The sequence below is a fragment of the Piliocolobus tephrosceles genome, chromosome 12, assembly GCF_002776525.5.
Source record: "Piliocolobus tephrosceles isolate RC106 chromosome 12, ASM277652v3, whole genome shotgun sequence".
In the NCBI taxonomy this organism is placed as follows: domain Eukaryota; kingdom Metazoa; phylum Chordata; class Mammalia; order Primates; family Cercopithecidae; genus Piliocolobus; species Piliocolobus tephrosceles.
This window is the reverse complement of record NC_045445.1, coordinates 50332553-50354801: the sequence shown is the minus strand read 5'-3', so window position 1 is coordinate 50354801 and position 22249 is coordinate 50332553. Positions and strand designations below refer to the sequence as shown.

General features: G+C 38.8%; 1 protein-coding gene across 3 annotated transcripts in view; it reads right to left on the bottom strand.

Moving 5' to 3' along the window:
* Positions 1-2783: 2783 nt before the first annotated feature.
* The window catches only part of RAB9B (RAB9B, member RAS oncogene family), an 85156-nt gene continuing 65690 nt past the window's right edge, over positions 2784-22249 (bottom strand). For 2 of the 3 annotated variants that reach the window (XM_023201550.2, XM_023201551.1), the window contains 4 exons: positions 13820-13884; positions 12535-12696; positions 6749-6822; positions 2784-5582 (listed from right to left, as the gene is read on the bottom strand). In XM_023201550.2, coding sequence (XP_023057318.1) covers positions 4935-5540 — 606 coding nt within the window. In that variant the 5' untranslated portion in view covers positions 5541-5582; positions 6749-6822; positions 12535-12696; positions 13820-13884 and the 3' untranslated portion in view covers positions 2784-4934. Of the gene's footprint in view, positions 5583-6748; positions 6823-11808; positions 12007-12534; positions 12697-13819; positions 13885-22249 lie in introns of those variants that run through there. The other variant, XM_023201552.2, reaches the window with a different exon arrangement.

Here is a 22249-nt window from a genome sequence, read left to right as displayed (position 1 = left end):
AAAAGAGGCCCAAGAGAAACCCCTTCCCCCTTCCACACAGCTAGAAGGTGCCATCTGTGAACCAGAAATCAGGACCTCACCAGATTCTGAATCTGAGGATACCTTGATTTTGGACTTCCTAGCCTCCAGAGCTGAGAAATAAATTTCTGTAGTTTATTGCCTACCAAGCTTATGGTATTTTGTTAAGGCAGCCCAAATGGACTAAGACAGTATATTACAGTTTATCTGCCCTAAAATCAAGTGTGAGAAAAACATTGCACTGTAGTAAACTTTACCTTTCCATAGCAAGGACAGAAAAAAAGTGAAATGATTATCTAGAACACTGAGGAAAAAAATTGCTGCAAGATCTACTTTGGGCAATTCAAATGAAAGCAGATATGTCCATCCCACCTCCCAGCTTGAAATTACTCAAATTGATACCTCAGTTTTCCAGTGTGTTTTAAAAATATAGTTACAAGATGGAAGACAAATTATGTATTCCACACCTTCCTCTTTCTGGAAGGACTATCGCCAAACCATTTCCAAAAAATGAGACCATACTGTTTCTTAAGACATCATGAGGAGATTTCCCACTGGGTTATGAATCAGGCAGAGAAACAGCAAAGACAGGAAGTTAGTATTCTGTTTTTAAAATATCAGTTATTGGCCCTGGCACATTGGCTCACACCTGTCATCCCAGCACTTTGGAGGGCCAGGTGGGTGGATCACTTGAGGCCAGGAGTTTGAGACCAGCCTGGCCAACATGGTGAAACCCTGTCTCTACAACAAATACAAAAATCAGCCAGGTGTGGTGGTGGGCGCCTGTAATCCCAGCTATTAGGGAGACTGAGGCATGAGACTTGCTTGAGCCCGGGAGGCCGAGGTTGCCGTGAGCTGAGATCAGGCCACTGCACTCCAGACTGGGTGACAGAGAGAGACCCCATCTCAAAAAAAAAAAAAAAAAAAAAAAAAAAAAAAAAAAAAAAAAATCAGTTACGAATGAGCAAATCCTTATTAAGTGGCTTATAAATCTATGACTTTCTATATTCTAAAAGTTGCATCATTATAGACTAGTCAAAATGATTTGGGGTGCTGCATTTGAAGCATGGTCTGATAATGTGTTAAATTATAATCCTCAGAGATGGAAATGGTACATGTGGAAAAAAAAATCTGTTTCCCAACAAATTCCCCACCCCTAATTTCGACTGCCCAAAGTTGCAACAGGCAAAAGTAGACAGAGAGGAGAAGAGAGTGAAATCTGTGGCAGATGGAATCAACGTAATGAAACTATATATGCTGTGGAAAGACTTGTGTCCAATTTAAAATCTGCCATTATGTATATTCAAGTCATTGGGTGCTAATATATCTTTAAAATCCAATATGTGAGAGGCAAGAGAACAGAATATTTAACAAAATTATTCTTTGCTTTTCTTATTTGTTTCACCTATATTTTCATGTTTTCCTAAGGTCTGGACAATTCACCAGTCAGGAAAATAAAGGGAATATATCTACTCTGTTTATATTTTGCGATGGTTTAACATTTATTTTATTTTTTTATGCAACGTTGTTTAATTTTTTTCCTTTTATTTGTAGAAATTTAGGGAACACAAGTGCAGTTTTGTTACATGGATGTATTGCAGATTGAAATCTGGGCTTTTAGTGTACCCATCACCAGAATAGTGTACATTGTATCCATTAAGTAATGGTTTTAAATTATAATAAAGAAATAAAGTGGAAAGTTAAGATTCAATTTCCAGTCCCAATATACATCATGCATTAGAAAGTGGTTGAGCCCATGAGTATGAGGATGCTATGAGCCATGATTGCGTCACTGCACTTCAGCCTGAGCAATGGAGAGACCCTGTCTCTAATAACTAAATAAATAGAAAGAAAGTGGTATAAAATAAAAAGGACCTCCCTGCCCCAATCTTTAGAGTTTGCTTCACAATCAGTATAGCAGTATCTGATCACTAGGTAGTGGCTGCTTGGAGTATCACATGAAACATGATCCAGAGGCCACATCCAGTGCAGCCTGAAAGAGTGACTTGATTAATAAGTACTGTCCATCACACCCACCCATTGCTCAAAAAGACAAAGGGAGGGAAGAAACACAAACGTTGTGTGTTGGTTATTCAAAATGCACTTTTTATTCACTTTAACACAGATGATTTTTTACAGTCGAAAGAAAATATTTGATATACAATTTTGAGATTCTTTTTTAGCAGCACCTGCAACAAGAGGATTGTGGAATACCTCAGAATAAAGTAGAGATGGCTGGGGCAGGCACAAATTAACCTGATATTCATCAATCCACTGAAGACATATGGAATCTGAGGCCCCTGAAAGTTAGCCAATACATGACAATAAACTAAATAAATATTCTGTACGATGTTTTAACAGACCATTGAAAAACAGTATAGTCCTAATTAGAAATATATTATTCCAAAAATCTAGTGTTCTTAAAAAAACACCTATTGAAAATATTACACTGCACATTCTAGGGTACACAGTCAATTTCTAAACCTATATGCACAGTTCTTGGTACTCACAGATTTCAGCCTTTGGTGTTTTTTAATCTTACCCAAACTATATGTCAGCACCCCACTGAGTGTTGCTTACCCAAATGCCACTGTTTATGTCACTTAATGTTGAGTGCTTTCATTAAGATATTGAATGGTAATTTGGCAGAAAATAATGGTATGGCTAAGAGGAAAGGGGATCCAGTTGATGGACCAATAAGATTAACACTTGTCTTAGATGGACAGGATGCCTATGAATCTGATACCCATGTAATTTTTTTTTTAACTCAAATGACCACATGCCACTCTAATAGAGACAAGTACTTTTGTGAGTTGATGGAGGTCTTTATGATGAAGACCTGAGATCTACAAATAGAAACTAGTATAAGCAGAGTGCAAGTAGAAAGAGAAGGCCCCAGGTCTCATGCACTTGAAAATAATTAGCATTTAACAGTTCTGACGTACAGATTTTCACCCTAACATGATTGTAGCAAAATGATCATAGAACTCGGAAACCAGTGTGGCTGGCTATAGGCATAGGCAGGATAGGGACCAGTACTTAAGAGCTGTGGGGTCCCAGTTCTGGCTTTGACTTCTGGCATCAAAGTTAATTGATCAATGGGGTAAGGATTATATCTTCATTGGAAATATTGAGTATGACTGGGTTGAAATACTGTCCTCTTTTTTTATATTTTGCCAATATGTCCCAGAGCTCTTAAAGCACAAAGGTCCTACATGTAAGTAAGGCTGATTCCATATGTGGCTACAATGGAGAGTTCTAGGCTGTATTCCTATGAAAGCTCCCACCCCCTTCCTGGCCTAGGTCTCTTTTTGGGGTAATTTCTGTCTGTCACTATTTTTATCATAGATGTTTTAAAGTACAGATTAAAATCTATGCAGGATAAACAGATCAACCAACAAGAACCACACTGCATATTCATAATACAGTATATAACTGGCAGTCATGGTAATCAAAAATTGTCAAACCATTTTTATATTTAACATGGGAGCTTTAAGATGATTTTTATCAGTGCACATGAAGATTACTCAGAGCTCAAGAATTTTTTCTGCCACAGTGCAAAAGCAAAAGGAAGAGCTATGTAGTTGCTGTTAAAGATTGATCACAGAATGGTTTGAGAATTTTAAAAGTCCCTCTCCATAGTCTTAGCTGTTATCATCAGATAAATCTAACCACAGCATGGCACTGATGTAATTTATAGATTCATAGAACTTAGAGCCAGAAAGGACTTTATACTGAACATGTAGCCAGTACAGAAAATCTTTTTATGATATTCTAACAGATGGTCATCCAGTGAATATTTTCAGAGGCAGGGAGCTCATTATTAAGGCAGTCCATTCCACTGTTGGACAACTCTGATTATGGGAAATTCATTCTAACACTGGGTTAAAATCTGCTCTTCATTAGGCTAGTTGAACATATAGTGCAACATATAAGAAACCAGTTCCTTCTTCTACAACAAATATTTGAGTTAAGGAGCCCTGTGAGAAAAGTTCATTATCCCCCAGTCTTTTCTGAAGCCTTCTCCATGAGCCCAGCATGTTGGATCGAAGGACCATTTAAATTATGAGCAGAGAGCACTGCATCCAATTTCATATACTAAGCAGCATTGCTAAATTGGTAAGAGGTTGTCAGAGAAGCAACATCTCTATGCAGCAAAAGTAGACTTAGGAAGGAAAAGCAGACCAACCATTTATTTGCAAAGGTGGTTGGCATATTTAAGCATAATCCATTCACTTGTATCCTATGACTTCAAACACAAGAAGTATAATCAATTGCCAGGGTCATTAGAGTATCTCTTACTGAGATGGTATTTTTTGAAAAGCTCAGATGGGAGCAAACCATATATAAGGATTTAAACAAGTCAGTGTATATCATTATACTTCTGCACTCCTAATCATTACAACTTCTTTATAATTCAAGCCTAGGAATCCTTATTTGCATTATTATTTTTACTGTAATAGAGCTCAAAGTCTGATTTTTTCCCCTTTGGCAGAAATGTCAGAAACTGCTTGGCAAGAGTTTGATAGTGACATTTGTTAGTTGATTAATGGAACACTTTAAGAAATAGTTGTAGCTCTTTAACTCTTTCATGCAGCTGGGTTCTAGGTCTAAATTGTGATTTAAAAAATATTTAACTGTCTCAGGACTAAAACTTTCTGATATGTCCTGAGACAGACATGAAGGGGAAATAGCAGAAATTACACAAAATACACTTGGCTTGATAGAGCTTTTTTTTTTTTCTTTTTTCTTTTATAGATCTACACTTCAATTTGAAAGGCTCTGTTTCACAATCAGAACCTTGTCTCTTACCCTCTTGTGTGTGTGTGTGTGTGTGTGCACTCTTAGAGGGGCACAGTTATTCTTACACTACTGACTGACCAATTTGGGGCACATTTTTAAAAGGCTCCCTATCTTTAACAGCACGAAGACCCTGCTTTGGAGCCACTGTTCAAATCAATGGTGTGACCCAACATGCAATGCTCCAGCTGTTCCTCTACAGCCAACACCTGCCTGACAGCTTCTTCAAAGGCCACTGTCACATTAGTATCATCTTTGGCACTAGTTTCTAAATAAGGGTAATCCCCATTCTCCATGCACCAGGCTTGCGCCTCCTCAGTAGTCACTTGCCTATCCTCTTTGTCTACCTTGTTACCCAGAACTACAAAGGGGAAATGCTCAGGGTCCTTCACATCTGCATAGTAAATAAATTCTTTTTGCCAGTTACCAAGATTCTCGAAGCTCTGCCGATCATCCACGCTGAAGGTCAAGAGGCAGCAGTCTGCTCCCCTGTAGAAGGGTGTCCTAAGGCTCTTGAAACGTTCCTGCCCTGCAGTGTCCCAGATCTGGAGGGTTACAAAGCGTCCATCTACCTCCAGATCTCGATTTAAGAACTCTACCCCTATGGTGTGAAAAGCCTGGGAGTCAAATTTGTTGGTTACATAACGGTTCATAAGCGAACTTTTCCCAACTCCACCATCACCCAAGAGAATGACCTTTAAGAGCAGGGATTTCCCACTCATTTTTGCAGCACCAGAAGGGAAGGAGTTTGTAACCAAGAGAACCTGAAAATAAAAGGAAAAGTAGGAGGGAAAACAGTTAAACCTGAAACTGAAATCAACTCCATAGCAAATTTCTCTGAATTATGAGGCCTTCTCATTCAACTTCTCTTGATTTATGCTCATTAATTGATGTAGTACAGCAGAAGAAATAAAACTAATTTTGCATAAGGGGAAAAATAGGTCTTGTTTTTCTGAGGTCTTTTGTCGTGCCAGGAAAATGGCTGAGTGCCATGGGTAAATGGACTAGCAGATGGTCTTGTAATTTGGTTCAGTTCTGACCCTGTTCTAGGAGAGGAAGCCTAGAACAAGAATGCCACTCAAATGTGTGACAACTTTAGCTTCTGGTTTGGACAGTTCCAAACAATAGGCAAATAGGATGAAATTGACTTGGGGTTTGAAGTCTGCTCCTGATGGATACAAGAATTACTGAGAAGAGAAAGCTACATAAACTGGATTCTTGATTCTGTTGGTAGAGGTCTGGGCCAGAATTAGACTGTACCCCAGAATTTGAAAGAGAGAACAAGGTTACATTTCTTCAGGCATTTACCCCATTATACTTGCATTGATAGGAACACCCTCTCAAGTAATTTTTTTCTTCATGGAACAATGGCATTTAAGTTGATGACAATTGACTGATATCAATATAACAGCTGTCATGAAGGAAGGAAATCTTGAATAGCTTATTAGTTTTTGGATTTAGGTTTTAATTCTATAATAGCAACACTTGAAAACATACTGTAAAATTTAAAGTGCTAATGTTTATACAATAACCTACTTGTTACCTCCACAACATGTCTACATATGGAATACCTAGAATGTATCTTAAAATAAAAATATCAAATGCTTACTGAATGAATACTACCTTTTCCTATATTCTGTTAGGTACTTTCATACTAGGCCTATTGTGGGAACTCAACAGTGATGAAGTTAATTGGATGATATTTATACGATAGACCCAAAGGGATGAAAACGAACCACTAATCAAAGGAGTGCATGCAAAACAGTTTCTGGAAGCACACATATTTGAATATAATTTTACAAAATTTAGTTTCCCTTAAAATGATTTTGGAATGCCTGTGTACTAGCTATATATTTTTCTAATATTCGTTTTTAAGAGATCAAATATTAAAATATCCCAAATCCACAGTGTGCCCCCTTGAAATACCTACCCAGTGGGTTTTTGTCACAATTTAAATATTTTCCTTTTTTTCCTGTTGTTGTTTTATTCTTTCTTTTTAGGGTGCTATAAAACAGAATAGAAAACATTATTTTAAAAAATCTATAATAAAATAACGTTAAGTCTATATATAAAAATATATTCAAGTCAGAAAAAAAAGAACCCACAGCAACCTGAGGTAACCTATAGAGGGTGCTTCTCAAAAATAAAAGTTCAAAATACTACCTAGGCTTAACATAAGCAAAATAATTTTATTCCAAGAACTTTAACTTGTCCTAATTTGTAATTTATATAATTTTTTAACTTTTTATATTGTCTGTCAATTGAATTCTCCATTCAAAGTAAAAGCAAATTAAAGAAAGTATACGATATTCACAATAGATGACATTCAGGAAAAGGAAAGTACAGAGCAATCTAAGATATGTTTAAATCCTAAGTCAGAGATGAAACTTCTTCCCTTTATACCTACCAACATTCCCATCTCCAAGAAAGTTGTTAGTGCACTCACCAGTCTGTCTCAAGGTTGTCTCTGCAATTGATTCCACATAATTAGAGAGCAGAAAAAAGTTGTGTTTGTGGGCTTCCTGTTTACAATAAAGTATATTATCTTGGCTAATTATTTTATTAATTGGTTTAGGTCATTTCTCTTCTATTTATTATTTTTTAAAATTTGAGACAGGGTCTCATTCTGTCGCCCAGGCTGGAGTGCAGTGGTGCAATCATGGCTCACTGCAGCCTTGACCTCCTGGGCTCAAGTAACCTTCCCACCTCATCCTTCCGAGTAGCTGGGACTACAGGCGCGCACCACCATGCCTGGCTAAGTTTTGTATTTTTTGTAGAGATGGAGTTTCACCATGTTGCCCAGGTTGTTCTCAAACTCCTGGGCTCAAACGATCTGCCAGCCTCATGTTACCAAAGTGCTGGGATCACAGGCGTGAGCCGCTGCACCCAGTAGGTTCTGTCTTAAACACCAGTTTTAATATTTAGCTAGTGTTACTGAATTTAAATATACATTCATTTAATATTATAACTAATTATGGCAAGAGTCTTATTTAAGCAGCATCAAGAGTACTGGTCTAAGAAGAAAAACAGTGCCTAGATCTGTGTAGTGTTATTTCTTATTGAGGAAGAACGAAGCTTTAAAAAAAAAACTGCTGCTTAATAATCTCATGTTATTTTCTAAATACAGATAAAACTTATAATAAGGATTCATTAGATATCTAAATCAGTAATTATGAATTTAAATAATATCTCCTAAATGGATAGGCTTTATACTCCTTCTTGGTTTATATACACTCTACAGAATTCTCAAGTTTCCTACAATTCCTGATTGTTGTTCTCTTTTTCCTGCTCCCAAATTGCTGTCTTTGGAATTAGCTCAAGTAACAAACATTTCTTTAAATGGAGATGAAACAAGTGTTAGCACACTTTTTATTTTTTTATACCGGTCTGTAGGATAATTTTACAGAGCAGAACACTTGAACTCTCATTTTGAAAAGTAACAGAAGTACAAACTTGGGCATGATTCTGATGGCTAGTATTAAGCATCCATGCCACATGAGCTTCCTTAAGTTCCTAGCAAACAGGTGTTCACATCATTAAAAGACTCACTGACCCTATTCTCTCAGTTGCAGATAAACTCAATAGACAGGTCAAGGACTGAGTGAATATGGAAACCAAATGCTCAGCTCCAGGAATAATGATGATGTATTAATAACTGTCTGAGATAATGCTGCAGTTGCTTGTGCATTCCCTATTTGGTTATGTACACACATAACTTCTGGGCCTATAGGCTCTATGCCAAGGAAAAAAGAGGAAAAGCAATGTGGTTCAGTGTCAAGAGCACTGAGCTAGCTGGCAGCCATCAGGACACCAGGATCTTCCTCACTGTTACACCATTCATTTATTTTATGAACTTAGGCAGGTCATTTAATCTTTCTGTTTCAGTATCTTCTTACATAAAAATAGAGCAGATAATACCTGCCCTGCTTAACAGGATTTGGGGGAGAATGAAAAGTTATGAAGTTTGCAAAAATTTGTAAGCATGTTTTGAAAAATTTGGTTTGAGATTTTTATTCCTCTGGCTCCTCCACCTCCTTTCATGTACTGGTGCGGGCCTTATGGCTCTGTATTAACCCTTCTCAGAAAGGGCCTGCTAGTGAAAGTGTAAGAATTCTTCCTTTTCTCTTTCTTCCATATTTGAGAATGCCTTGTTTCTCAACAAGCTTGAACATCTGCATATGGCACAGAGTCTCAGCATTGAAAGGACCTTCAGGGTCTTCTGGTCCAATCATGCTACTGATATTTGAGCAAACACTATAGTGCCTATTGTGTGTTGTGTCCTTACTAAGGAAACCCTCCACTCTCCTCTACTGTCTCCAATTCCCATTTATTTGCTAGAAGGAAAAATGAATACAGTTTAGATTTGTCTCCTTGCCTTCATTCAATCCTGCTGATTTTCCCTTGAAGTATCATTTTTCTAGTCCTGTGCTACCATCCTCATTTTGGCCCACACCTTCTCACATCTAATCTATTGTGAAAGTTCTCTCCCTGCTTCTGGTTTCTCCCTACCCAATCTACTTTGCAAAGCTTCATCACTCAAACATCCATTGGGCGTAGATACCGTTGGGAATTAATAAATATTTAAGGCAAGGTCTTGCCCTCAGGGAGTTTACAAATTAACATGCAAGCTCAGGATCTCATTGTTTACAGTTGAAATAATATCATCATACTGCCTTATTTTGTTAACAAACTGCTCCTGTCTTTCTTACATGATCAATTTTAAATTCCTGGATAGTAAGCTCACTGTTTGTGTACATCTTTGAAGCCCCTTCAGTGTGCAGCACCAGGATCCTCCAAGGAGATAATAAATATTTGTTTACCAATTAACTGATTAGGTAGGTGCCCAGAATTAATGCCTCTGAATTGATACCAAGGTACAATAGATCCATAGTTCTGTAAGATGTCCAAATACTATTATTTATAAGGTGACTAAAGAGCAGAAGTTATGAACTTGACTCGATCATTTTCTGGATGGGACGTAATGGGAATTCCATCTGTTGAAAGTCAAGGGAAATGCTCGAGTTTTCCTCCCCTTACTCTTACATTTTAAAAATAAGTATATACATTTCCCCATTCCTACCAAAAACAAGAGCAGAATAATGATCTCCACTTGATGTTGTAGGTGGGCGCTGGCATCTCCACAATCATTCATCATTGTTTGAAAATGAACGTGATGTCCTTTAGTACATACTTAAATTAAAAAGAACTAGCACAGTATAAAAGCAAATGAAATCATTTTTTCCTCCCCCAGAATATGCCAGATTTAATCCAAACCTTTAAACAAGGTAGCATTAAGCAGGCAAATGAATTCTTTGATAACACTAAATATGTAAATAGGAAAGTCAAATGCCTGATGCATCCCTTCTGGGTCCTCTATCGGGCAAGCATTTGGACCAAAACGCTTATTCTGATTTTGATCCCATTCAGAGAAAGATCTGGCTCTAACTGAGTCAAATATTAGAGAGATGCAATTGCCCCTTCCTACCCCCACAAACTCATTAATGAGCATGCTCTAAGAATAGTTTATTGACTTTCTTTTTTCCCCCATCAGGGTCTCAGTCTTGGACAGAAAGGTGAATTAGGAATTTCTGTACCCAATACTCCCCAGCTCTTTGTTCTTTAACACACTTGAAACCTTCTGAATCTGCAGTGCCTGCATCCACAAAGCCTTATTTAAATTATTGTATTTAGTTGGGAATGCTTAGAGGTGGGGGTGGAGGTGGGGGAGGAGGCAGTACAATGAAGAAAAATAAGTTGAACCTTTGAAAATAGTACATTTTAGAATGATAAGGGAGAGAAGAGAGGCAGAAAAGCAAATTGGCATCAGTTCAATTGCCATGGAGTGGAATGATGCTCAAAATCAGTAGTGCAGATTGCTCGGAGGCAAGTCTTGAAAGGCATGTGTACTGCAGGGCTTGGTAGGGGAATAGCAACTGGGGAGGGCTAGGCACTGGATGAGAGTGGCACTGTTGGAAGTCTGTACAGGGGAGGAGCCATGGTTGGACCTGTGGGGAAAGCCCATCTTGTGGCGACACACTGGTAAGGATTACTCAACTCACTGTTGAATGCTGGCACAATAATTGGAAATACTGCACTGAAGAATTGGGCGCGGCTATCTTTATGTAAAATTCAACACGGATGAGAAATGATCGAATGTTTGAGTGTGTTTCCAATACAACCCAATACTTGGCGTTGGTGGTGGTGGTAGGTGCTTCGTAACGGGGAAGCCCTCTGACGCACTGGATTCATTTTGCAGAGCTAACAAGTTATCAGCTACATCCATGCCGACTCCAAATGCCACAGCTGTCATGCCACTGAAACGCTATTCCTACATTCAAGCCCACATTTATATTCTATATGCAACTCAAAGGGTCCAATGTGGAATCTCACGTCTAACCTTTCACTCCTCACAACGACAGCTCTAGGGCTATAAGCCCAAAGGCACACTAGATAGCAATTTAGCATCGTCCCCAGGCCACTTCTTCCCCAGTAGACTGCCCAGGGACAAATAGGTAGATAAGGTTTGGATGACATCAAGCGAGCTGAACACAAGGAAAAGAAGCTTCCTTAGGAGACGAGAATGCTGTCATCTCTACGACAGGGGCACTGTTAGCATGACGGACCTAGAAAGTGAGATGTCACACATAGTCCCAACTACCTCCGACCCAGGTCCTCTCACCTCACCCCCAGCTCTTAGAGCGAGTCGGCTGTGGCGCATGCGCACTGAGCCACACCCGCTCCCCACGGAGCCCTGCGCCTCTTTGCCCGGCTCTGGCAGCAGCTCGGGATTACTCAGCAACGCCCCCCTGCACTGTCACCTGCCCCCAACTCCGACCTCGGGAGCGGCTCAGTCCCTTTTCCCAAGCTATGAGTGGTCCTCGGGATCAACTACGCTTTCCTTTCTCCGTCTTCTCACAGGCCCCCCACCTCCCGGCCTTCCGGGTCCTCCAGCCCCTAGCCCCTGTTCCTGCCCACGCACAGGCACCTTACCCAACACAATGGGAAGGAAACAGTAGAGGGCCGCGGGTGCCAGGTAGGTCAGTTCTGCGTGCCGGGAGTCCGGCTTCTTAGTGTCACCGTCACTGCTCCTGCTGCCTCCTCGTTCTCAATGGGGCAGCAAGTGCGGCTTGGACCTCGGTGGCCTGACAGCTGCAGCTCGCGCCCGCTGCTGCCGCCGCGCAGCGTCTCGCGCCCGCGCCCGCGCCCGCCGGGGGAGGGGGCGGGGCCCGCGCCGCCTCCTCGTGCCCCTTTCTTGGCGCTGGGGACCCAGTGTAGCCGCCTCCTGCCCTCCATGTGGCAAGCGCTCCCTGGCTCGCCCACTCTTCTTTCATGCTCATCGTCCAACCCTGGTCTCCCTTGTCCTCCTTCTCCTCCCCTAGCCGATTACTAGGCACAGCGGCAACAGACCGTCAAATATTGCTCTCCCACTTAGCTCCTCTGCAGCCTGGGGCCTAAGCCCTCAAGCAGGGCTAGCCACTGCCCCACTTCCTGCAATTACCCTCTGATCTACCTCATTTATCCTAGCTCAAAATCCTTTAATTTTGCCAAGAGGATAGTACATACACCCTCTTGTTTCAAATAACTCAGGAAAACACATGATCACAACACATTGCTAGGCCCTCCAGCTGGCTACTGCTGATGAAATTCTCAGGCCATTAAGAAAAATGTCTACATCTGTAGCGCAGACATAGAGGACACACTGCCCTTTACTCTTACCAGGTGCGGTTCTAGAGGGCCACACAGGGGGCATTACTTGAAGTTCCCGGAATTGCTGCTGGGGCAGAATTCGATGTTTTAATTGTGCCTAGCCGACCAGCTAGTCTCTTCTTGTTTTCTGTAGCCCTCTGGTACCTCCAACTAGTTTGTGATTTTTTCCCCCTGGAATTGAAGAAGGACAAAGCTTCTGAGGTCATTTAGCCTGCACTCCACCTCTCTGTCAGGCAGATCCATCTCTGAAGCTTCCCTATTGTCTGAAACCCTGTGCCCTTGTGGCACAGGCCCTCACTCATCTCATGACCCCTGCAGGCCCTCACACATACCCGCTACTTCCATCTAGGCCACTTTTCCTCTATCGCTTGACAAGGCAATCGTGCGATCAATCTCCGCAGGCCCCAGCTTAAATGTCACTTCTCAGGATAACCTTTCTCGATAATCCCAGAATAGAGATGATGCCCCAGTTTATACTCTTGTAGCTTCCTGTAACTTGCTGTGTTTTTCCTTCATAACACTTACCCATTTTTGGTGGTACATTTAAGTGTATGATTATTTGGTTGATGGCTGTCTTCCCTACTAAACTACAGTGGTAGGGAAGTTTAGTATGATAGGAAAGTTTGGTATGAGGTCAAGGACAACGTTTATGTTCACCACCGTATGCACAGAGCCTAGGGCAATGCCTGCTGCATAGGACATGCTCAGAAAATATTTGCTGAGTATGAATGAATGCTGTGTCACTAATAATTGTTGTATTTAAATAAAATAAATGGATGTAACTGAATCTCGCGTGCTCCTATTTAAACCAACCCCGTTTCCTACACATACACTCTAAAACACTCTTCTGATGAAGAAGAGATTCACACAATTCTCTAAATCAATTTTTCCGCATACATTTTAGTCTATTAAAAAACTATTGAGCATGGGCCCCAATACATGTATATGGATTTATAGATTATATACATGTACTCCCATACATGTATACATTACACATTACTTTAAACATACATTTTAATGAATAAACATTAAAATACTCCAGCACAGAAAATTTAAAATAATGAGAAAAATAAATATATTGATGTTCCAATGTTTTCTTTTTGCACCTCAATAAATAGTTTTGTGAAATGCTTTAAATAACAATCCTTCATATTAGAGTAACTCGTCTTTAGGTGTAACGATCTAGACTACTTTTTCATTTTCTCATAGATGCCATTTTCCAAAAGTTTAATCAACTCTGAGAAACCCCCAAACCTACTGGCAAGTTTTAAGGATCTTTTAGTTTCCAAGCTACCTCGTTCTGTAGTCAGGATCTCACAACCGCTGAAAGCACCACACGTTTAGTGAATGTTGGAACACCTAAGGGTGAGAAAAATCCTTTGTTAGAACAAAGATTCCTACACATAAATCCTATATTAAAAGAGTCCCTAGAGGCCACTTAAAAAGCAACTACTATTGTCTGCCTAGAATGGAAGCAACATGACTAACACTAGTTGTGAGGGATCAGCCCAAAATGGACAGCACAAAGATTCAAAGTAACAGCTGTGGATGGTTTTGTGGCTCTCAGATATTCCCAATGGTCAATCATTGAGATCTGTCAAATAGTGTCCTCCACACATAACAAAGAATTCTATTTTTATAACACAGTTATACACACACACACAAAACAGAATTATAGTGTAGTCAGTAGATAGAAGGCCAAACCAAGATTGCATTTGGATACCAGAGATAGAGTTACCTTCAGAGTCACACACACACACACACACGCGCACACACACACACACTCCAACATTCAATGAACAAGATCTCCCAAAGTCTTATCCTGATCAGTTTGAAATAGATTGACCTGAGCTTCAGGAGTACATAATTGTAATGTGATTAATTTAAAAGAACAGCCTGGTCCAGCATTCACAACTTGTTATGTACAAAAGGGTTCCGTGAAGCATTCAAATAAGTGTATAAACACTGCATACTATTTCCCTTCCAGAAGAGTCACGTTGCATATTAAAACATTAATGTCTCTTGGAGTCCTGAAGTAAAGAAATCTGTTGTGTTGTTTTTCAATCCTACATTTCCAAAACTTTTGTGAACATGAGTTTCTTTTGTTTATGGAACATTTATTAGCAGGACTAGAACAGCTCAGGACCCAATTTAGCAACTGCTGTCCTAATCATTGATATTGAACATGTTCATAGGCCAACGTATTTGTCGTCTTTGGCCTAGAATATTTATGTGGCAACTATACAGGTTATATTTTCCAGATAGTCCTGATTTCAAATACTTTGTCCTATTGTCCTCATTTTTACAACAATACTCATGAGATCATCTAATGTTTTATTCAGAAATTATGGCAGCCATAGGTATGTAAAAAGGAAATTAGACAGTAAGAATTAGTCAACTATTTACCTATCATTGTCCAAGAGCAAGTCACAGTTTCTGGTGATACAATATTTTTTAAAAAAATCATTTGACACAGGGATAATCTTATGGAACAGGAATACTTTGCCAGATTTTTCATAGCCTGAAGGAAAGACCTCTTAAGATTATCCAATTATGGAAGGCATCAGAATGAACTCAGTTTTGTCATTTAAAAAACATTTTTAAGCTCTGTCCACTAAAAATACTTAGAAACAATGAACATCTCAGTGTCCAAATTCACCTGTAGTGCCCATAGGATGGTTCTAAATGCTATTTCCTAATAAAAGGACCCAGGATTACTTAAATAAATGGCTGACTTCAGATATGTGGCAAGAAATGTCCAAGATGAACATAAAATCTCTTGTCACACCAGATAGCAAGGAAGCTAAAAACGCTATTAGAGTTGAGTCAAAAGGACTTGAAAAGGCTGTCATCAGTCAAACATGGGGCAATTTGAGCATCAGTAAAGATAACAACTACAATGAACTGAAATATAACAAATATGTTTAAATATACAAATTCATAAAAACACTTAAAAACATAATTGCTCAGTTTGGCCAAACCTAGAAAGCTAGCTCATTATTTTAAAACTGGTAAATAAAGAGAATGACTCGAACATTTAACCTGCTTTTTTTAATACAAATTCTTCCTTGGTGTAATGAAGGAGTTGGCAAGGAAAGTGTTTTAAAAAGATTCCCAGCTAATAAATTACGAAGGAATGATAAAATTACAACCTTTAATGAATTATTGGATCTAGGTAATAATAATTAATGTCTTCCAACATTACAAAAAGAGTATTAACCATATATCATAAGCCTGTTGATGGAAAAACAGCAGCACGTAGAAAGTATTTTTTGTCAAAAAATGCAATTTGAATCCTGTCAAGCTCCTAGATATAACTATGAATTTTTAGAAAAATACAAGGAAAAATATGTTAACATTGTAGTGATGTAAGCAACAACATCCAGACTTAGGTTTAGAGTGCAGGTGTGTGTGTGTGTGTGTCTGCGTGTTGAGGGGGAGAAACTCTGCAGAAAAACAACATGGTTTCTTCAACAAATACATTTTAAGAGAGAATCCAAAAATGAAAGTTCAAAAGAATGCATTTACAATGACATCAAAGAGAATGAAATATTTAGAAGTAAATTTTAAAAAAGAAGTGCAGAATAAAAATAAGTGCAAAAGTAACACTCTTAAAAACACAAAACTTTGTTGAAAGAAATTAAAAAAGATCTAAATAAATGGAAAGACATCACATGTTTGTGGGTTGAAAGACAATGTTTATAAGGTGGAAGCACTCTTCAAATTGATCTACAGATTCAACACAATTCCTATCAGAACCCCAGCTGGCTTCTTTGTAGAAATTTACAAGCTGATCCTAATATTCTTATGGAAACTCGAGGAACCCAGAATAGCCAACACAATCCTGCAAGAGAACAAAGTTTTAGGACTCCGGCTTTTCAATTTCAAAGCTTACTACAAAGCTACAGTTACCAAAATAGTGTGGTACTGGCATAACGCTAACGTGTAGATCAGTAGAATAGAATTGAGAATCCATAAATGAACACATGTGTCTGTGGTCAATTGATTTTCAATAAAGCTGCCAAGGCCATTTAATGGGGAAAGAATAGACTTTTTTCAACAAAGTGTGCTGGAATAACAGGATAGCCACATGCAGAAGAATGAAGTTGGACCCTCACCTCACAGCATATACAAAATTAACTAAAAATGGATTATACTATAAAATTGTTAGAAGAAAGCAGTAGTAAGTCTGGTCTTGAGTTAGGCAATGAATTCTTAGATATGACACCAAAAGCAAGGGCAACAAAAGAAAAAATAAAAAAATAGGACTTCATGAAAATGCAAAACGTTTGTGCTTCAAAGGACACTATCAGAAATGTAAAAAGACAACTCACAGAATAAGGGAAAATATTTACAAATAATATATGTGATAAGGAAGTCATCTAGAACATATTTTTAAAAATCTTACAACTCAAAGATAAAAAGATAACCCAATTTAAAAATGAGCAAAGGATCTGAAAAGACTTTTCCCCACAGATGTACAAATGATCAACAAGCACATAAAAAGATGCTCAGCATCACTAATTATAAGGGAAATGCAAATCAAAACCACAATGAGATGCCACATCACACTTATTAGGATGGCTATAAAAAGTTAGATAATACCAAGTGTTGATGAGGATGTGGAAGAAATGAGGAGCATAACATTCATACACTGCTGATGGACTGTAAAAACGCTGCAGCCACTTTGGAAAACAGTCTGACAGTGTCTTAAAAAGTTAAGCATAGAGATACCATAAGATCCAGTAATTCCACTTCCAGTTATATACCCGAGAGAAGTAAAAACAAACATCTACACAAAAACTTCTACATAATAGTTTATTGCAGCATCATCCACAATGGCCAAAAGTTGGAAAAATCCCAAATGTACATCAACTGATAAATGTCTAAATAAAGTGTAATATATCCACACAATGAAATATTATTCAACTTTAAAAAGAGATGAAGTACTGATACGGGCTATAACACGTATGTATCTTCAAAACATTACGCTAAGTGAAAGAAGCCAGTCATAAAAGACTGCATCTTATATGATTCCATGTATATGAAATGTACAAAACTGGCAAATGTATAGAAAGAGAAATAGATTAGTGATTACTTAGGACTAGAAGACAGGTTAGACGGGGATGTTGGGGGACTGATAGTTAAAGAGTAAGGAGTTTCTTTCTGAGGTGATGAAAATGTTCTAAAATTGATTGCTGTGATGGTTGCACAACTTTGTTTTTTTTTTTTTTTGAGACGGAGTCTCGCTCTGTCACCCAGGCTGGAGTGCTGTGGCCGGATCTCAGCTCACTGCAAGCTCCGCCTCCCGGGTTCACGCCATTCTCCTGCCTCAGCCTCCCCGGTAGCTGGGACTACAGGCTCCGCCACCTCGCCCGGCTAGTTTTTTGTAGTTTTTAGTAGAGACGGGGTTTCACCGTGTTAGCCAGGATGGTCTTGATCTCCTGACCTGGTGATCCGCCCGTCTCGGCCTCCCAAAGTGCTGGGATTACAGGCTTGAGCCACCGCGCCCGGCCGGTTGCACAACTTTGTAAGCATACCAAAACCCATTTAATTATACATTTAAAAGGATCAGTGGCACAGTATGTGAATTCTATCTCAATAAAGTTGTACTAAAAGAACTGTAAGGGGGAAAATAAGAGATCTGGAAGTGGAGCCTATAGACAAATCTATAGATTAAAATAAACCTAAATAATTCCTTAGGGTTCTCTTTTAAAGCTAGCCTGAACATTGCCTCTCCATTAAACTCTATAAATCATTAAAACAACAACAACAACAACAACAACAACAACAACAACAACTCTAGCAACAAACTAAGACACATTAACCAATTGAATGTTATTTCCTTTCCTTGAGAGTTCTAATCCTTATTTATGTATGGATCAAACAAGCTTAGAAAAAAGATAGTCAGGAAAATTTGAACACTGGCTGTATATTTTATGATATTAAGTAATTGTTCATTTTCATTCAGTTGTGATAAAGGTATTGTGGTTATGCTTTAGAAAAAATTCTTATTTTTCAGAGATACATACTGAAATGCTTCTGGCTTAAGTGACGTGATATCTTGGATTTGGTTAAAATAATCTGGTGATTAGTCGTCGGTGGTAGAGGTTTAGATAAAGCGAGGCTGGACAGGTGTTGAAACTGTGTGATGGGTGTATACACGATTATAGTATACTCTTTATTTTTGCATATATTTGAAATGTTCATAATAAAAGAAATATGAAAACGGATGATTTGATTCTATTTGCTTCAGCCTATGCTTGCAAGATCTCCTCTGACTATTGTTACTTTGGTGCATTGATTCTGGAATGGGCTATCTAGAGAGTGGACATGAGAATCCAAGTCTCTGTAAAAGATGATTCCCCATTGTACATGTGGATAAATTGGGCACATGACCATCATGAGCTTGATTAACATGTATCAGTCTTCTTCAAGCTTTTGAAACTTGCAAAACTAAGGCTTTTTGGCAGTTCACCAGTTTTCCCATCGTTTGAAGTCCCCCTTTAATAGAAAACCTGCCACAATCTGATATCTTCACAATTCACTATATAGACTCTTGGTTTTGCAGGGATATTAGAGATCATCTAATCCAGTGATTCCCAAACATAGCTGCACGTCAAAATCACATAGAGGATTTACCAAAAGTGCAGATTCCAGATCCCTGCTCTTGAAATATCTGCAGTGGGGCCCAGGAATCTATATTTTTAACAAATTTTTTAGGGGGTTCTAATAAGCTGGCCCATATTCAAGCATTTAGGAACCATGGATTTTTTTCTAGCTTCTCATGGATTGCAGGAATCCCTTCTACAACTCCTTTACTTGTGGGCTTAGCCTCTGTTTGAAAAATGACCTCACGAGTAGCCCATTCCATTATTTAGACAGTTTGCTTTGTTAAGAAGTTCTTCCTTATAAAGTGATGAAATCTGCAACTTCTAACTCCCATTCATTTTGGTACTAGTTCTGAACTCAGAGATGGCAGAGAGGTTTTGTAGAAGTCTCTCTTAAGGAAAAATAAAGTCAGAAATACAAGTTTCTTCTTTGAGGATGGTGAGTAGCTTCTAAAAGTAGGTTGCTTGTCAGCAAGAATGCAGGTTAAATAGAAAAAATTCAAAGAAAATACAAAGCTTAGTGCATTGTGCAAGAAGTCATTGTTCACTAAGACACTAACAATTTCTCTTTTTTTCCTCCTTTTTTTGTTGCCATGAGTCCATAGAAATGCATTTTTCTTTTAAAAGATAATAATTTTTTAGGGCTGAAACATTCAGTATTTTACTTTCTTTTCCTTTTGAGAACATTACAGATCTATTGTTTTATAGTTTTTCCAAATGCTGCAAAACATTGTTCAGATGAATATTTAAGTCATAATATGATGTTTTGTGTGAAAATTAATGTTTTAAAAATTGTGTTGGCTAATGTAAAACATCCAAAGTAAGCCTGTGCAAGTTTTATTAAAGAAAGCATTGTCTTCAAAGCCTATAAAGTGTCAGTTTATCTAGATACTAAAGTTGTAGTTAAGATAAAATTTCATCTTCCTATTGCCTTGGAAATAAAAATGGTTTTCCTAAATTTTATATACAGTATAAAAGTTTGTTGCGTAATTATCTTTGACAGCTCCACCTAATTTGCCAATTTAGATCAATTGATATGTACTGCCTAGATTACAATGGGAAAAATGTTGTGATATCTGTTGTGGGGGTAGGAGTGGGATGGTGGTAATCTGCACACCATCTACTAACCAGCGCAATCCCTCTTCAACATAACAGACCTCCAAATATCTGGGCCGCTCTCATACGCCCTCTAAGTTTTCTTTTCCCTAGGTTAAGCATCTGTGAGAAGACACTAACCAGTCTTCACGTGGACCTGGTTTTTAGATAGTTCATTTTTCTCTTCCCCACCAAACACCCACAATTTTGTCACTCTTCCTCTGGAAATATGGTGCCTAAGCATGAGGTCAATACAATATGTTTCTACCACACATATAATATTAACAATCATTTCTGACAAGTTACTTGTCTTGCCTTGTCAATACTTGTTTTGTTTCATTTCTGGTAATTTCTCCCATTTGTCATGGTCATATAAAATTATTATTATGTATTTTAAGATGCCAGCCTTCTATCCCAGTTTGGTTTCATTTACAAATTTAGTGAGTGTATATATATATATATATATATATATATTTATTTTCATCCTTTTATTTTTTTTTTTTTTTTGTTTGAGACGGTGTTTTGCTCTTTTGCCCAGGCTGGAGTGCAATGGTGCTATCTCGGCTCACTGCAACCTCCGCCTCCCGGGTTCAAGCGATTCTCCTGCCTCAGCCTCCCAAGTAGCTGGGATTACAGGCGTGCACCACCATGCCCGGCTGATTTTTGTATTTTTAGTAGAGACGGGATTTCACCATGTTAGCCAGGCTGGTCTCGAACTCCTGAGGTCAGGTGATCCACCCGCCTCGGCCTCCCAAAGTGCTGGGATTACAGGTGTAAGCCACTGTGCCCAGTTGAGCATGTTTGTTTTTTTTCCCCCATCATTTAAGTAATTAATTCATCCATCTAATCAACAAATTTGAGTGCCTATTCTGTGGCTGACTCTGCTCTAGAATCTAGGAGTATGATGGTGAGCAAAAACAGGCACGGCACCTGAGCTCTTGAGTTTACAAGCTAGTGGATAGAAATCTAAATGCCATAATGTGTATCGGACATCAACAACATCAAATAACATCAGTTATTACAACGAGGAAGCTGGGGCAGTGCTGTCTTGGAAAACCATAAGGATGCTTTAGAGGAGAAGCAGCTCTGTTTAGATGGGAGATGTTTTCATTGACCTGTAATTCACTGTAAAATTTAACACTTGCTGAAAAAAATAAAGTTTTACTTCCCTATCAAAGAAAATACATTCAATCTTCTGTCAGTGCAATAACCCAAACACTCAAGCATTCAGTTCCTAGAGTAGGAAATACTATGTATAAATTCTATACTGTAGATTAACAGCAAACGTACAGTACACTAAGCCACAGACTGGAAGGGATGCTGAGGGATTCATAGTTATTGTTAATTAAATTTATTAAGGGGGCTAGGATAGAATATGGGTGAAATTTGTTTCTATTGCTACTTGGAAGAGGCAATTGACCTCATGGAATATGCATGGAACTAGTTGTCAGCATGCCTGGGTATTGGTGCTGGCTAACTTTGCCATATAGAATATATGAGAACTCTGCTAAATCACTTGACTTCTTGGCCACAATTTCTTCATTTATAAGATGAGACTAATATTACCTACCCTGACATCATTATTTTGTTACTGGGACCAGCCAACTGAGACAAAGTCCACTAAGTGCCTTGGAAAATGAAAAGCAGTACAAATATAAATTTCTTACATTAATTAGTCATTGTGTTTTAATTCTAGACAGGGTAGAAAGATGCCATCCTCGTTAAAGAGTTCTGTACTTCTTCCATAAGGGAATTTTACAATTTGTATAATGCTTTAAAGTTTCGAAAGCTGGCCGGGTGCGGTGGCTGAAGCCTGTATTCCCAGCACTTTGGGAGGCCGAGACGGGCGGATCACGAGGTCAGGAGATCAAGACCATCCTGGCTAACACGGTGAAACCCCGTCTCTACTAAAAAATACAAAAATCTAGCCGGGCGAGGTGGCAGACGCCTGTAGTCCCAGCTACTCGGGAGGCTGAGGCAGGAGAATGGCGTAAACCCGGAAGGCAGAGCTTGCAGTG